Here is an 18,662-nt window from a genome sequence, read left to right as displayed (position 1 = left end):
TTGCATACAAAACACATAACTGTGACTTCAATGGACCTTGCTGCAGTAACTCCTTCATGTGTCTTCGGCAGCCTGTGAAGTCCAGTCAATCCCTGATGGTTTCTCACCTGTTGGCTTTCCGTGGAGCTGCCTTCTCCCTTTTTCCCCTCATTTGCTCCCACTCTCAGCTCACCTGCGTGCTCTGAAATGCGACGTGCCGTGAATTCTCTTCTAGCAGGAACCAAACGTGATGATTAGTCGCCATGGCAGTGACACGTAAAGTCTTTAACGAGCCGTGTTATAAGTAGGCCCTACACAAGTCTTGATCCACCTCCCATCAGCAGGTGTGACATTTAAAAGGTACGTGGAAGTAAATCGGAGAGAGGAAGTGACGGGAAAGCTGAGCATTTAGAGCAGAAAGGAAAAAAAGAAAACAGTAAAATCTCACAAACTGAACCAAGAAAATATCTTCAGTAAATAATGTGCACTAGAAACATTTTTTTCTCAAAATAAGTAACAAAATATATGTGTTTCCCTTGATGTGAGTAAAAAAATGCTTAATGACCTTGAAGAATTTATCTTAGTGATTTTCTTAAAATGTGCATAAATTAGCTAGAAACATTTATTCTTGGGCCTTTTGTTCAGGTTTTTGGAAATGTCTTAAAACAAGAATGTATTACTCAAAAAATATGTTTTTTTTAATATGTTTAAACCTATTTATTCAAAAACATTTCCTATTTTATGCTCTACAAAAGTCCAATTATTATTTCTTGATCATAATGATCTTAAAGTAAGACCAAAACTGGATATATTTGAAGTGAATCAGAATACCTTTACCTTCAGTAACCTGAAACAAAGATTCAGTCAGAATACACCAAAGTGAACCCTGGTCCAGGACCAGAAACCGCTCTCTGATCCATCTTTCCTACACATGGAAATGTGATTGGATGAATGTTGGTGAAAGAGAGGTGGTTTTACCAACACAGTTAATGTCGTAAACTCTTAAAGTATCAGCATACCCGCATAGCCGTCCGTCGTCTCATCAGTAACCGACCTCCGTCGTACCAAAGTGGCAAGAAAACGGTTGTTCCCGACGTTGATACAGACGTTCAAAATTGATCAGTAAAATTTGAGCAATAAAGGAGCTGTCCAGGCGTACAGTTTTAATAATAATACATTTTATTCAAAGCGCCTTTCAGAGCTCTCAAGGAAACTCTACAGTTAAAAGCACAAATAAAAACATACACTTAAATAAAGTAAAATTAAAATGAAGTAGCAGAGATGCGTAAATAAAACTATGATGTGTATGACAGTTTGAACAGGTGAGTTTTGATTTAAAGATGGAAAAACAGTCAATGTTTCTGATGTCAGGGGGTAGCGAGTTCCACAGTTTTGAGCCAGGAAAATTAAGAACCACATAGATGTATTTCTCTGTAAGTGGGTGCATCAGAATGAAGCAGAGCAGGGAGTTTTTACCAGCTCCTGATTCACAGTTTTGATAAATAAATACTCAGAAATGCCATTTTAAGCTGAATTTTCAGCATGCATGTCCTCCATAACCAGAAGAATACCACAAGAACATGTTAGAAACACCAAAAACACATTTTATTTTAATCTGAGTGGATCTTTAAACTCAGAACAAGCATACCCCAGAGGAGTCACACTATTGGAAAAACCAGCTGTTCATGTGAACAAAACCAAAAAACAAATGACAAAATGCTGTTTGAAAAAGCTTGTAGTTGTGGCGGAGAGTGTAAACAAAGGGATAATGGGAAATGAGTGCAGCTTTACTTCCGTTTTAACAGTCCCGCCCACAACTTAGAGGTTAATTTCTGATGAACTCCAGCTGCTCTGCAGAAACTATGTCCTAGAAAATGAAACAAGTTTTTTTTTTTTTAATTTTGAGTAAAAATTGCATAAATATAATAAAAAAATCGATAAAAACACGTTTAAAATAGATCAAAAAATGATCGGAGTGGGACACTGATTTGACTTTAGGAGAAAACTGATGTTTTCAGCTAGTTAGAAGGAGGCATCACTTTTATGATTTTAACGAAAAAAGAGAATTTGTCCCCAAAGTGCAAAAAGGAACTTTTATATAGCTATAAAACCTTTTTATAGTTTTTTAACACACACTTATAAACGTGTGTTTACTACACAATAGCACTTTATTAATGTTCTTAGATTCATATTTCAATAAACATTTCCTCTGTTTAGATTTTCGTTGTTTCTCAGCTCGTGTCATTGTGTCAGACGGAGGTTCGTATCCGGATCGTTGTGTGCACCAAAATCCACCATTGTTGCTCTACAAAACCGCCGCGAGGCAGAGTCCTCTTCTTCTGGAATAATCACCTCCATTAAAAATAGCCAGATTAATTCAATCAGGAAATTATGGGATGTGTTCAACAAGTGCATTAAACGGAGCCAAAAATGAAACAGGGTCATTGATAATTAAAGCGGCAAATATGAGATGAATGAGCTCGCTGTGTGAGTCTGATTAGAAATATGAAGATGATGAAGAAGAAGAAGAAGCGGGCTGGACTCAAGCTGGCGAGGATTGACAGCGGCGGAGTCGGCGTCTGTGGAGGCCAGACTGTGAGGAGGAGAGATACAGAGGAGGGAGCCAGATGAAAGGTGGCGAACGACGAGTGTGATGAAGTGGAAAAAGCTGAGCGCTGGAGGCAACGATGTGTGCACGGCCACTTGGATGTGTGTTTGTGAGCCTCTGTGAGTTGTTTGTTTCTCCCGGGATACAGTGGGCTTTCTGGAGCCTCAGCAGACGCCCCTCTTTTACCCTCCGATCCCGTCCCAGCAGGCCGTGTTGAGCCGCGGGCAGAGGCGTCTGGTAAATCTGTTTGCTTGGATGTGAGCTGCCAGCTCCGGTCGGCTCCTGCAGCACCCGTCCACGTGTCCTGAGAGGTGTAGATGACAGGCGGGGGCAACACCTCCCTGTTTGACAGCTTTAAATGCTTTCCAGGCAGTCGTGTTTCCTCCTCATGTAAATCACTATAGTGGAAAAAAAAAGAAAAAGTGTTTTATTTACTTGGATGAGTGTGTGTATTTTTTCTGGGTCTCCAGTGAGTTCAGTGAGAGAGCGGCTGCACCTTCTTAGCTGGAGGTCATGCTCACACTACGACACTTCCTCAGGGAGGACTTTGCTTTAGTTTGTCAGCCTTGTCTACACAAAGGTTGAAAATGAACCATTATGTAATTCTTTCAAAGAAAAAATGTTGGTGCAACAGTTGGAGATAACGGCTGCAGCTCAGATTGTTTTTACAGTAGGAGCTTAAAGGGTAACCAAACAGGACAGTTTGAGGCTGGCTCCACCCACAGCTGAAATTTGAAAATCCAGTCAGAGGGGTGGGGCTAGGGCGCTGGACGGTTATCATTAATGGGGCTGCAGATTATGACGTGGGACTTAAATGGTTTGAACAATCACGAAATTCAACTGTAATACTCCGATTTAACCTCTAGGGGGCAGCACACAGGCAGTTTTTGACTATAGATTTTTTATGTAGTGAAAGTTATTCAAGTTATAAACAGGCCAATCAGATGCGTTCAAAGCTTGACAAAGATTGACAGATTTTGTGTCGGCCGCTTTCGAATAAGTGCTAGATTGGTGATCGTGGTTGTTGTAGAAACAATGACTCGGACTGACTCGGACCAAACGCTGCTCACTGATGACGTCTGGCAGTGTTCATATCACGTTTAAATTGACTTCATTTCATTGGAGCTACAACAAAACCATTTTCCATGGGTGACGTCACTCAGTCCACTTCCTATAAACAGTCAATGACGAGCAGGAGTCCTCCTTCGTGATGGTCGATCTTCCACTGATGGCTGATGAAAAATTGTAAAATGGCCGTCAAGGAACAGCAACAACAAAGAGACAAAAAACAAAAATGAAACATTGGGACCAAAACACGACCTAAAAGAGTTGGTCAGGTTCCAATTCAGTTGTAGAGTTTTTCAATGTCTCAGTCACTCTCTTTCATCGTAACTGAAAGTGATCTTCACACCTGAGAGTCTCTAGAAAAAAAAGGAGAGAAATTTTCTTTTTCCTCAATTTTTTGAGCAAAATCTGTTTATAACGTGTGACAGTATTTGGGATGTTTTACATCAGTCAGGAGTGATGACTGGCAAACCCCGCCGCCATTCCTCTCTCTTTCTATTATTGGATTTTAACCAGTTTAGAGCTCCTGGATGAAGATCCCAATCTGGATGAATGCTGCTGCAAAACGACAGACCATTCTGTCACGATTGAATCCTCAAGTTGACTCATGACAAGAAAATAAAAACACTTATTTTGGTCGGTTTTGAATCAGAATACCTGCACACATTTTAAAACATTTTCGGAACTCTCAAAGACATCAGTGACATTTCTCTCTGGCTTTTGCAGCTCAATAACAAAACATTAAGACTTTTGTTGTATATGAGAGCAATCTGAAGCATAAAACCTTAAATTTCAGAGTGAATTATTCAGAGATCACGCCAGATTTTGCTGCCTGTGCCTGATGCTGACAGATGTAATCAGCAGCCTGGTCTTTAAGCATCATTAACTGATTAGATTAGTCTTTGAATCATTAAAAACCTCTATTCAAATGACTTCCCACTGTGGAAAATGATGAAGCACCACCACAGTTTCTTTATGTTTTCATCCTGAAGGAGTTTTTCTAAAAGAAACAGTTTAAGAACCCAAAGGAAACATTTGAGGGATGTAACAGAGCTGAAAACGACGTGATTTTGTATTTGACGTTGCACAGTTTTCCTCTGACTTTTTATCTTTTAGAGTTAAGAGCTTCATCGGTCTAACAAAGTGACAACCTTGGGTTATAGCCTTAGTTTAAATTAAGATTTTATTGATGATTATTGGTTTATCAGTTTTTCCTGCGCGTTAAGGTCCTATCATGAAACGTGTAAAACTTACATTTTATGGATTTTCCTCATATTTAAAACTCTTTCTTTCATGATACATGCATGATATATGTAATTCTTAAGTGTTTCTTTTTGGTTGGTTGAGAATTCTTTAGATTATGCCTAGATTATGTAGTTTTTATGCAATTTTTACATAAATTTCACGCAATTGTGTGTGATTTTTTTCAAGATGCAAATTTGTGGCTTTCGTTGACCATTCCATGTATGTCTAACACCTGTACCACTATTGTATAACTTTTATTTTGCATATACGCTGCACATATCACTTTAATATGATGTAATTGACACACAAATCACTAATAAATTCCATATAACAAGTGCAGTAATCACGCCCAGTTCATGGACGTTTTGCATGAACTGTGCGTGTTGAAAACCAGTTAGTTGGGGCTCAAAGGACTTTAGGAGTTTTCCACTGAAAAAGGGCCATGAATATCTTGTCTACATCAACAAGGGTAAGGACACTGACCAATAAGGTGTTCAGGGTTTTGGGGGTTCTTTTGTCCTGACAAACATTGGGTTTGGAGTCAGATAAGTCCCGCCTGCAAGGTTTAAAAGTGAACTGTATGTTATGAGTCTTTGTCTTTGCATGTCTGAGACCCAGAGATCTCTGTAAAAGTCTAATCCAACTTTTATTATACTGACTTAATTCCAATTGAGTTTTTTGATCATTTTCTTCCTCATTAACGAACACACAGAGGTTACCAGGTGCTAACCTCATGATGTCAAAGTGAAGAAATTCAATGAAGTGTGAGTTTAAGTGTTCTTTCCGAGGTTTGTTACTTCGTCCAGGTTTTAACATGGTCCATTCAAATATTTCAATAACAGACCTCCATTTTTCTCACTTTTTTCACATATATTCACATGTGACCAATTATCATCTGTGCAATATCTCAAAGTTAAGCTAAACAATACAAACATCTGATTGTAGGGAAAGCTCACCTGGACTGAAGTGTAGATCATTGACCGAATAGGATATTGTTTAGCAAGACTAGTTGCCGTAGAAACAGTGACTCAGACCAACTTGGACCAATCACGGCTCTCTGGCATCGTCTGGTTCCAACATGGCGACGTCCATATTGCAAAAAATAGCAACTGAATTGAGGTAATTGTGTTGGAGTCATTTTCAATGGGTGATGTCACACTTACTCGGTCCAGTTTTCATTTACAGTCAATGGTGTGGATCAAATAATAATAACCAGGTTAAATTCTCTCGCAAGTGAACTCTGGTGAAGTTCAGCAGCAGCATGAAAACACAAACTGAAACTGAAAAAGTGAACTAAAGAACTAACAAAAGAAATCTGTCGATCCACAAAACATGAAAAGGTTGAAAAACGTCTTGTTGGTAACCTCAGTGAACAAGATTTTATGGCGAGATGATGTAATACAGCAGAATTAATTCATTTTTTGCCTTTTTTTCCTCCAAACCAGCAGCTGTTTTATCTGCATTCACTTTCTGACAGTTTCTCCTTCTTTCGCCTTTGGTTTCCTCTCATGTTTAGAGAGAGTGTGAAGGCAACCAAACCAAATCAAAGTGTGAAACGTTCCAGCAACACCCGCCTAAATCAAGCGAGCTCTCTCGATTAGTCTATCATAAAGCGCCCTAAAGGCAGCAGAGAGAGCTTTTACACAGATAAACAGCCTCATTGCGCTCTCGCTGCTGCTCAGATCGGCCGTGTAAGCGTGGAGCTCCATGTTTTCACCTCTGACCTTAGAAAAAAACCGTGAAGTTCATATAAGCTTTACCTTCTTTTTTGCAAAAGCTGGTTTTTGCAGACTTGGTTTACTAGGACTCAAATGTTCTTGCTTAAAGCAAAACTCAATATTGTTTTGTAGTTGAATGCAGAACATTCAACGATCTATAGATTTATATTTCTATAGCAACATGAGGAATTTTGTAGCCACAAGGCAGATTTCAAATGAATGACATCCAGTTGGAGATAAACTTTGGCTTTTTCAGTACAGATTTTTACATCTTAAAAAAGTCATTTTCTAGGAAAGAGTTGTGGTCCGGACTGTTGACGTGGAGTAAACCTGCCCTCATTTCCCATCGTCCCTTTGTTATCACTCTTTCCCACTAGCTTAAAGCCCCTCACAACCTAAAACTAGCATTACTGGTGCAACAGAGATGGTGAGCAATATTGAAGCTATCCAGCTGTTGAGTTTTGAGCCAGATTCCAGCTCAGGTGAGGAAAACAAAGACGTACATGGATGCATCAGAAAGGAGTCATTTGTAGCTTGTAGCTATATCAATACTGCAACCCTTTTCAACTGCATTTTTTTTCTGCTGCTGATTCACAATGATTTGAATAAAGATATTTTCAAAAATCCAATTTTGAGTTCCATTTTCTTTATATTTTAAGAAAAATGCTACAAGAAAATGTTAAAAACATGATTTTCATTGGAGTGGATCTTTAAAAGAAATAAACATGCCAGTCTGAAACTGTTTTTCATGCTTTTCATCAATAAAAGATTGAGCTTAAATATCAAATATTGTACATTTTTTATTGCTTCAGCAGCACTGCATGTCAGTTTAAAAAGCATTCAGATGCTGAACTGTCCTGATTGACCTCTGAACCACAAAAAACGAGCAAATGAAACAATTTTTTATTCTTTTTTTTCTCTCCTCTTAAACGCTGTTTTACACTTCTAGTGTCCCCCCCAAAAAATATTATAAAAGCTTAATTTTTTTTTTCATTATCAGGCTAATAAATGTGACAAAACTGCTCAGTTGAAGCTTTTATGCAGAGTGAGTCATTTGTGTCTGTGGAACGTGCTGTCACTTTCAACACATTTAACTTGTTAGTAACAGAAGAAGATATCCAAAAAAGAAAAAGGGACGAGACGTTTTCCAGGGCTTTTGATGGAGTCATAGTGATGTGAGACAACAGGCAGGAAAAACAAGCAAACAGGGAGGACGGCGGCTCCAGCGAAGTCACTGTGCAACAGCGATCATTTCACACTTGTGTGATATGAACAAAGGGAGCCACAGGCCATTATGTAAAAACAAAAGATAGAGAGGGAAAGATGGGGTGAGTCAGGAGAAAGAGGGAGCTGGGGGGGGGGCTCACGTCTCTGACGTGTGAATAAAATGCAGAAATGAATTCGGGAGTGAAGAGAGAAAGAGAAAGCAGAATGAGAAGATGATTAGCTGTAATTTTAGTTGAGGGAGAATAAGGGAAGTATAGTGACCTCCCGGTCCTTCTTAATAGCAGGATTGGTTTCACCACTGATTACACTTCACTTTACCCAGTTTTATGAAAAAAAAAGGAAAAAAGTGATGAAATTAAAAGAGCAGAAGGACAGATGTGTGAAGGAGAATATCAGGTTAAATTTGAGCACAATGTTTTATTTTTTATTTTTATCAAAGCCCCGTTCTACAACTGTGACTAATTAATAGAAAAGCTTTTATACTGTAAAATAACAAAAAATAAACCTTAATTTGAAAAAAACAAAGAGGTGTACTTAAGTTGTTCTAGGAGATTTTTTGGGGACAAATTCTATGATAAATTCAAGTAATTAACAATTAAATCAGAGTGTTTTGTACAAATTTAGCAAGTAATCAGATTTAAAACATTCACTTTTTAAAATATGATTTAGAGTTTTATTACTGAGCCTTCATAAAATTACTATATTTTCTACTCTTGCACTTAGGTTCACTTAGGACTCATTTATTTTCAAAAAACGCCCTATAATTCAAAACGCCGGTTTTGCCTTCTGATGCTGAAGTGATTTTAAGAAGTACACAACATTCTGCCTAAATTTCTGCCTTTTTTATTTTTGTTTTTGGATTTTTTGTCACTGGCTATTTTTGGAACATAACCCTTATGATAACTAAAGGAACAGTGTTTTGTGAATATGCTAATGCAGCTAACGTGTAGCAGTGTCAGACTGTTCTTTTTAAGCGTGTTACTAACAAGGTTTAGAGTTAGCATAGTTATTGTAACATTTGTTTTAGCGATATTTAGCGGTATGTTTTAGCGGTGTTTAAGGGTATAAGTTTTTCATTTATTTCATTTTATCAGTTAATTTGTTTTTATAGTAAGTATTTTAAGTTAACTTTTAGCTAATTTACTTATGCATTCATTGTTTTATCTATTTTTTTATAGTGCTATTTTTAGTATAATGTATTTTTATATGTGCTTTAAGGGTGTGGTATGTGTGATGTTTCGCTAACCGGACAACTGAATTTTTCTGAATGGTTATCTACTCTACTCTACTCTACGTCTGTTTTTTTAAGTGTTGCACCCTTTGTTGGAAGTTGTATAAGCTAACGCGGCTAATGTGGCTAATGCGTAAATGTGTCACACTGTGTTGTTTTTTTTTTTACACATTACTAACAAGGTTGGTAATTAGCATAGTCACAGTAATGTTGGTTTTAGTAGATTCAGTCTGTTTTTTTAATGTGTCAAAGTTGGGAGTTACAGGTATTGTGAATTCACTAGCGTGGCTAACGTGTAGCCGTGCGGACATGTTTTTTTTTTTTTTTTTTATGCGTTACTAACAAGATTGTGAGTTCACATAGTCACAGTAAAGTTTTTTTTTCAGCTGTATCAATCTGTTTTTTAACATGTTGCAAACATTTTCGGGGGTCTTGTGATTAACAACATGTAGCTATGTTGGACTGTGTTTTTTTACGTGTTACTGAATAGGTTGTGAGCTAGCGTAATCACAGTAATGTTGGATTTAGCGCTATTAGTCAGTTTTTTTTCTCTTGTTGCATACAGGGTTGGGAGTTAGAGGTATTGTAAATAGACTAATGTGGCTAATATGTTGTTTTGTCAAACTGTGTTTTGTTTACAAGTTACTAAAATGATTTGGAGTTAGTGTACTCAGTAACATTTGTTTTAGCGGATTCTGTCTGTTTTCTAGTTCGGTGTTCCTTATGTATAACATAAAAATAAACCATTCATTGATTATGTGTCTTGTGATCCGTTATGCCCTATTGTGCATAAAAAATAGTATTAAAATCAGACAGTTTTGGACACACACATTGTGCAGCAGGTGTTGGAGTTGAAATGGATTATGCGGTTAATAATAATTAATTATTAATTAACCGTTTAACACCAAATAGGCGGAACCTAAATACCACATGCTCTTTGACCTACTGTAACAATTTAACACGAATGTGAATCAGCTGATTCTGATGCAGAGAAAAGCTGCTCAACCACGCAAAGTCGCTTTTCTGCGCAACAGAATCAGCTGATTTAGGTTGAATGCCTAAACACTTAAATATTGTAAATGTTGCATATCAAATGTTTGGAACATTCCTTGCATAAACATTTGAAGAGTTACGGTCGATAGAATGTCTACACTGGAGAAGCTGCCGGGTTAAAGGGTTAAGTGAAAAGAGCAAAAGCCTTTTGGTGAATACTGTTAAAGAAAACATCATCCTCACAATGAAATGTGTTCACCAGTAAGACAAAACTGAAACCATTCCTAACATCAACCTGCTTTTTATCAGAAGCTAAATTATGAAACAAGAATGTTGGAATTCAGAATGAAGGTTAAAAATCTTAGAAAGCCAAAAATATAAAATTAAGAAATATTAAAATTATTGACAACTGGAAAGAAAATCCACCTTTCAGCTTTCTGAATTAAATATTCTGTTCTTGGTGAAAAGAATATAATCAAGAATCAGTGCTAACAGGAGATTAAGCAGACACTGATTATGCGGCTGCTGCCATTGATTAATGTGAGTACGAAAAGGAGAAATATATAAAATTGTCTTTTTAGTAATAGAATGAAGAATCCCTTTCTGTTCTGCTCTTGCATTGCCAGATCTGTGAATCTTTTACAATCTGTTTGAAGTTCAATCCCACCTCAGAAGCCGGTTTACCTACAACCAGGTATTGTGAGAGTCTCTGCATCATTCAGTGCCCCATATCTATTACAGAAGAGCAGAGCGCATGTGGAAAAACCTCAGTCTTCACAAACACTGCACTGCTGTGAGCATATCAGTGCAGGGAAACAGGAAACTCTGTTTCCTTTCCTTGAGAGGAAACATGGAGGGAAGAGTGAGCTTTGATCTTGACCTGAGCAACACTCTGCTAAATGCTCTTTAGTTACGTTCACACCGCCATCGGCAACGCAGGTTCAAGCGACTGATGCGCTTCTTGTAAATTTGCACTGAAAAAAACAAAAAAATTGCTAAAAAGCAAGACTACTTTTGGTGGGCCGTAACATAGCGAGGGACAATTGTTTCAAACATTTTTTTTTTTTTTTCTCTGTTGCTGTGATCTTAGGGTCTGTTCAGACTGGACACTATTGGCTCGCTTAAACTGAACCAGAGTTTGTCTCCCCCAATAATCCAGAACAAATTTTCATTCTGAGTACACCCAAACGGTCCGGGCCCGCTCTCTGACCCATCTTTTGAAGTGGTCTCGGTTCATTTTCAAACAGACTGAGCCCTGGTTAGCTTCGAGTTTCCTCAGTCTGAATACGCCCTACTCTCAGGGCAGAACAATTGGACCAAATGGCCACCAGAGCTGGGCATTATGGGATGTAAACAGAATATCGGCGCAATGATGAGACATAGTTACTCATTGTAATGTGTTCGGATAAATACAGGCTCATTTAAACAACTTTTAACGTGGTAGAATAGCCACTCGCTGATTGGCAGAAAGTGATGACGACATTAGAAAGCACCAATATAGCGCTAAGCTAACGTTTCCGTTTTCCTCTTTACGGCGTATTCTTCTTAGTCGCCATCTTCTTTCAAACAACATTAAATTCCTGCTCTGCACGATGTACTAGAAGTAAAGCAAGAAAAAGACGAGCTGCTGGATGACCTCTATTGTTTTTGCTTTCCTAGTCGTCGCTCTACCATGATGCTAGCCCTCTACACCACGTCCATGAAAACAAACCACTCAGTGGAAATGAGGCTTAACTGAGTGCAAAACGCTCGCCAGAATTAACTGAACCGTAACACTCCTTACCGAACCTTACAAGACCGCTCAGTGAAAACGAGGCTTAAATGTCATAAACACTCATCAGCGTGCTGTCATAGCCATCGTCTCCTTGGTAACCGCCTTGCAGCATGCCTCTGCCGTACCAAAGTAGCACTATAAAGTGTTGCACCCGACGTTGATAGAAACACTCAAAATTGGTCAGTGAAATACAAAGTTTGAATAAGTGAACTATCCCGACAAGGATTGCAAAGTTTGGAATTTCTATTAAACTTTCTCTTGTTGCTTTGCCCCGCCCTAGTAACGCCTGGCCAATGACTGAAGAGATCTTCTGCCAGGTGCTTTTGTGAACAACTTTTGGTTCAAAACAAAAATGTTTGCTTGATGGCAGTCTGAATACAAACCAAACGCAAGGTTTAGGACTTAGTCTGGACCAAATTAAGCAGACTTGGTCTGGACCAACCGACTTTTCATGTCTTATCATACATATTCACCATTAGTATTCATCAAGTCCTTATGCTATTGAATATATACTCGAGTAAATAGTGTTTTAGAAAAGGAACAATTGATTGTTGTTTTCTGACTGGTTGATACGTGAACATTATATACTATACCCGGTGTCACCATGATCAGCAACAAACAGAGGAGCTGAAATACACATAAAAAGACGACCTATGAACACCCGTCAGCATCAGAGTTGCAGGGAAGGTTTGGATCTCCTGCTGTGAAGCCGTAATACCATATTTACTCTCTGATTTGTTACTTTGTTCTTCGTAACGGCAATCACCACCTTTCACTCACAAACAGTAATTCACAGTTGTGACAAATTATAGCTCTGAGCGGTGATCGGGGTGTAAACACGACCCTCAACACCTCCAGTCGATTCAGCGGCCTCCACGGAGAACGTCTAATTCTGGACAACCTGAAGACTACTATGCTCTCATTACAGAGCCTGTTAAGTGTCACCTTTCATTACTCACTGCTGCAAATAATCTGCACCGACTTCTGCTCTGCCTGTGAGAAACTTGGCTGTTATGTATGAGTGACTTACGTGTCCTTGACCACTTTGCAGCTCCTCGCAGAAGACCTTTTTCTCTGTCGTTGATTTATGTTCCCAAATTTGTTTCCAGGCAACAAAAGAGCCCTGTAACGTTGTCCTGTTTGAGTAATCTGGTATGGAGCACGTCTGATGGAAAAAAATAAATAAACATGTTTTGTATTGTGGTGGAACAATTAATATAGTTCAAATAATATCATTTTGAAGTGCAAATACCCAAACCTCAACAAGATCTCTGAGGCCTGCAAAAACAGGACGTGCTCCATAATCGGCGGTGACCTACCTTCCAGTCTGCCCGAGCTGAATGACTCATGACCTCGCTTGCTGATTGGCTCCATGTCTTTGGTTTCCAGGACGACCACTCGATGTTTTTCCAATTTGGCCCCTCCATCGAGCAGCAGGCCTCCGTCATGTTGAACATCATGGAGGAGTATGACTGGTACATCTTCTCCATCGTCACCACGTATTACCCTGGTCACGAGGACTTTGTCAACAAGGTAAGAGACTCAACAACAGCAACAAATAATAATCCTTAAGGATTTTTCTAAAAATAAAAACTAGAGAAATGGTGGCAACAAAAGCAAGTGTTTCTGAGAAGAGGATTGTTTGGCTTGAAGCCATCATTTCGAGCTTCTTTGGGAAGATAAGGTTCAGCAGAATCCCGTCTAAGTGCTCCCATTTTTCCACTGCTTTAATGGAAAAGTCAGATTGTCTGAACGTGTCCCTTTTTTAAAGGGAGCCACTCTCCCAGGCTTCGACCCGCTTATCTCCAGGGCAGAGAACAGACTTCTGAGGGAGGACAGCATGAGATCCTCGATCAGTTTGAACATCCGACACACATCTGAGAATAGAGGACGTTCATGAACGTCAGCTAATCATAGAGACTTACTAAAGTTAGACTGCAGTTTAAAAGGTGAAGGAATCGGTTCATATGTACAACCACCACCAACGCTCCTCTGAGCAGCTTCTTTGAGCTGCCTTTTTTTAAAAGCATCAATGCTCTCTTCGGCTCTCAGGTCCTCCAGACTGTTCCCTAAATGAGGGCCATAACACCGAAAAGATCCCTCTCCGCAATTTTTGGTTTTCACTGCCGGAATCATTAGCAGACCAGAGCCAGAGGATCTTAGGGTCCACAAGGGTTCATATTTAACTAAAAGATCTACTTGATAAGAAGGCGCAAGTCCATTAAGACATTAAAAAACCATTAAAAGGATCTTAAAATCAATCCTGAAGCTTTTGGGGAAATTGGGGTGATGTGAGCCCGTCACCTGGTCTTGGTGGGAACTCTTGCAGCAACATTTTGGAGAAGCTGAAGGTTCTTAATGTTAGTTTTTGGAAGACAAGCAGGCAGGGCATTACAATAATCAATCCTACTCTAAATAAAAGCATGCATTAGCATCTCCACATTAGCAAGAGCGAGTAGTGGGCGGACTCTAGCCAAATTTCTAAGATGATAAAAGCCTGCTTTGACCACACGTTTAACCCTAGAAGACTTTTACTATAAAAAGTTACAAAATCTTTTAATAATTTTTAATAATAATAATTTTTACTCAACATAATATACCCTACAAAAAGTATTCCTTATAAAAAAGATCAAAATGTGACAACACGTGCTAAATTAGAGTAGTTATATAACAAAATGGATAATGAAAACATAGGAAGATCCGAAAAACACACTCGAAAATTATTGAAAAATTAGGAATTTGAGAAGAAAAAAAATCCTAAAAAAATAATGTTTTTGAAGAACTGGCCTTTGGTCCACCCTTTCCTGGGACATGTGGGACTTTACCTAGCAACCATGACACTAAAAAAAAAGCAACATATTGAACATCATGTAAATACTTTTGCTTGGGTGAAAATCAATGTTTCAGTTTCACATTTCCTGTGAAAATGTAATTTTTCCACTACGACTATTTGATTAAAATAATGGAAATAAACAACAGCAGAACAAATCATTGTAGACTGTGCTGAAGGCCGACCACTGGTTTAAAGAAAAGAAGCACGCTAAAGCATTACAGCACAGACCACAGACTACAAGATAAGAAGCTACATAAAATGGGAATAAATTAATAAAATGATGATAAAATGGAAATAGACTGAGAAATTTCATTTTTGATATGCATGTTGTTAAAAAAGGTCTTTCAAAATCTGGCATTTTACTTCAAGAAACTTGTAGGAAACCTGCGTAAGGATCTAAAGACCGTTCAGAAATCTAGAAGCTGGAAGGAGACACTTTCTCTCCATCTTCTAATCCATTCCTTTCCTTTCCATGGCAGATCCGCAGCACCATTGAGAACAGCTTTGTAGGCTGGGAGTTAGAAGAAGTCCTCCTTCTGGACATGTCCGTGGATGACGGAGACTCCAAGATCCAGAACCAGATGAAGAAACTGCAGAGTCCCGTCATCCTCCTCTACTGCACCAAGGAGGAGGCCACCACCATTTTTGAGGTGGCGCACTCCGTGGGCCTCACGGGTTACGGCTACACCTGGATTGTACCCTCGCTGGTGGCTGGAGATGCAGACCACGTCCCCTCTGTCTTCCCCCCAGGTACGCCAATCACTTTTTCAGAGCTGTGAAATGTAGCATGGAGCAACGAGCTGTTGAGTTTAGAGAAGAGGAAGATCTGGATCCAGCAGACCTGACACGATGAAGATCAAACACAACTGAAAAATCAAAACTGAAACAAAATCATGATCTGACTCTGACAAAGTAAAACCAAAGCCATGAACAGGCTAAGGCCCATGTGTCAAAGTCGAGGCTGAAAGATTTTAACGTTAAATTTGATTTATTCTGGAATAATAATGCTGCATTTTTATTATTCATAATTACGTTAAAAAGTTACGGTTTTAAAGTTTTAAAAATTGGCATTCTGCAAGGTTTTTGGAATATTTTGGCATTTACTAAGATTTTTTTTTTTTGGCCTATTTTGGAGTTTCAGCTACGTGCTAGCTGTTTTGGCTAATTTAGGCTTTTTTCAGTTTTTAAGGCTATTTTGAAGTTTAGCTATTTTTTGGCAAGCTGTTTTGGCTAATCACATTTTTTTTTTTTATGGTTAATTTGGCATTTAGCTAGAATTTTATTCTGCCTATCAGCTTCAGCGTTTTGGCTAATATTTAGCTGTTTATTCAGGAATAAAATTACACCCTACTTTTGATCATTTATAATTCTTTCTTATTCTTTGAGCTACCTGAACGATCTTCATACCATTGGAAATTTCTCTGTAAGGCATTGGGTGTCATATAAAGAGCAAAGCAATCCACTGAAATTTAAAATTTTTGTCAAATATCTATAAATAATAATGCATGTGTAACGAGGTCCAGCAGAGCTGGCCCGCCCAGTACAGAGTTCTTTTGGATCTGGAGGTGTGTGAAGTCAAGACACCTGAGACTACAGTTCAGGGGGATATTCTGAAGGAGGAAAGCACTTTTCTCCTTCAAAATCTGCTGGATTTTTGCTGAACGGCTGAAAAGTTACAGTAAATCAAAGAACTTAAACACTGGAGCTTCAGTGCTAAACGAGTGTGAAGAATGAAGGCCGCAGTTTACTTTGTAGGGAATCCTGGTGCAGGTTATTCACAGGTGAAGGTAAAAAGGAAGCAGAGAAGAAAAATAGTGAAACTGAAAAAGAGCGGCACATCCAATATGGTTTGGAAGTTTTTTTAATAGCAATCATAAAGAGGAGATTAAGGTCATTAACATGTAAGGATGGCAGGACTGATGGTGGGGACTTTTGATTTTCCTCATTTCATGGTCAAAATAAGAAATGTTTATTGGTGTGGAACAGATTTGTTCTGATATATTGGATGTAGGTTTAGAAAAGCAACTTATCTCAAAAAAAGGTGCAGAAACCTGACTTTGTCTACATATTTGCTATTCTAAACTAAAAGAAAAGAAGCTCTTAAAAAGCCTGTTCAGTCCTCTTTTCTATCAGGTTTTTCTGAGCTGAAGTATTGAAAAAAAAGGGGAGGCAGATGGGTCGGCTTCTGTAGAGTATGCACGTGTTTCCGCAGCTCACCGTTCGCATTTCTCACAACTCAATCACAGTTGGATTTCAGCACAACCCACCATTTTGTGCTGAAGCAACCAGTGGGTGGTGGTGTGGTGTGGTGTGGTGTGGTGGGGGCAGTAGTATGCCTGTACTCTGTCTGTGCTGTCATAAATACAACACGAGAAGAAAAATGAAATGCGGGTTGTAGCAGAGCCGGTTTGGTTGGTATTTAGGACAAATCATTTGTGCTACAAGCACCAAATTTGGCATACATATATATTTGGATCCTCTCTTTCAGAAAACCAAGTTAGCTACAAAAAATACAAAATGGCGACCATTTGCAAAAGTGACCTCCATACACTCAAAAATATTCACTTTCTATTTGCCCCAGTCTACTGTGGAGAATTAGGGCCACCAAGAAATAACAATAATAATAAAAAATATATATATATATAAGTACAATTAAAGTTATACATTTGTTTTAAAAAATATTTAAATTTACAAATTTTAATTTAGTAAATTTGCAACTTTTTTCTCATAACTTTATGAGATTAGGACCACAAAAAAATAAATAGGTAATACTAATTAACGCCATGTGCAACAGCAGACTGACTTCTCGTACAACTCAATTCAGTCAAACTCTCTTGGATTTTAACAGCTAAATTGAATGTTTTTTGATAACGTTGCAAATGTTTTAAAGCTCCTTTCTCCAGAAAAAAGCAAAATCTCCTCCAAGTCTGTGCAATGCTTCCATATGAAGAAGCCCAGTTTTCAGCATATTCTTTTCAATGTTCTTATACAAATAATAATTTGATTTTAAGTTGCCAAAAGGTTCAGAATTTCTTAGTTTGTAGAATCTATTCAGAAATAAAGCTTCACAAATGCTCTACATCTTTCATCTGTGAGCACGGCTTCAATAAACAAACAATTATTATTTTTCCTGGTAAATGTACAGATTTTTTCCATAAATTTAGACGTTTTATAATTGTAAATTTAGTACAGTTAAATTCTAAAAAATTACAACTTTAAAACACGTAAATCTCTGAGAAAAAAGAGATAAATGTAGCCTTCTACTACTTTCTCGTACAAGTTTTAAAATTGTAAATTCAAGACATTTAAATTCATAAGAAAAAAGTAACAAATTTAACCTTTGACTTCTTTTTGTAGATTTGCATTGTGTAAAGTAATAAAATTATGACATTCAAAGTAAAAATTTGCAACTTTAGAACATGTTATTTTATTTAGTAAATGTACGTTTTATTCAAAGTTGTGAATTTATAAAATTAAAAGTAAAAAATGCACAATTTGGAAACAAATAAAATTTACAAGAAAAAACTCCCAAATTTAGCCTTCTGCTTTTTTCAAGTAAGTTCCCATTTTTTTTTAATTGTTAATTTATGACTTTTAAATTACGAAAATGTGTTACTTTAAAACAGGTCATTTTACGGAAAAAAAGCCTAAATTTAGCCTATCACTTTTTTATTTTGTAAATGTATGTGTTTTAAAGTTGTAAATTACAAACATTTTAACTAAAAAACAACTTTAAAACAAGTAATTTTACAAGAAAAAGTCGTAAATTTAGCCTTTGCCTTTTCTTGTAAATGGACCTGTTTTAAGGTTGTGAATTTATGACATTTGAAGTTAAAAATGTACAACTTTAAAACATGTATATTTAAATTGACTTTTTTCATATATTTACATGTTTTAAAGTTATTTTGCAACATTTAAAGTAAAAAAACGCACAACTTTAAAAGACGTAAATTCACGAGAAAAAGGTAATACATTTAACCCATGACTTT

The 18,662-nt window shown here is 37.7% G+C and overlaps 1 protein-coding gene across 6 annotated transcripts in view; it reads left to right on the top strand.

Annotated features, from left to right (window-relative positions):
- grin2bb (glutamate receptor, ionotropic, N-methyl D-aspartate 2B, genome duplicate b) overlaps positions 1–18,662 on the top strand; it is a 141,857-nt gene that overhangs the window by 70,040 nt on the left and 53,155 nt on the right. For all 6 annotated transcript variants that reach the window (XM_024289530.2, XM_024289529.2, XM_024289525.2 and 3 more), the window contains exons 4-5: positions 13,230–13,373; positions 15,153–15,423. In XM_024289530.2, coding sequence (XP_024145298.1) covers positions 13,230–13,373; positions 15,153–15,423 — 415 coding nt within the window. The remainder of the gene's footprint in view (positions 1–13,229; positions 13,374–15,152; positions 15,424–18,662) is intronic.

This window comes from Oryzias melastigma, linkage group LG1 (assembly GCF_002922805.2).
Source record: "Oryzias melastigma strain HK-1 linkage group LG1, ASM292280v2, whole genome shotgun sequence".
Classification (NCBI taxonomy): domain Eukaryota; kingdom Metazoa; phylum Chordata; class Actinopteri; order Beloniformes; family Adrianichthyidae; genus Oryzias; species Oryzias melastigma.
The sequence above is the reverse complement of the archived record's forward strand: the minus strand, read 5'-3'. Positions and strand labels throughout refer to the sequence as shown.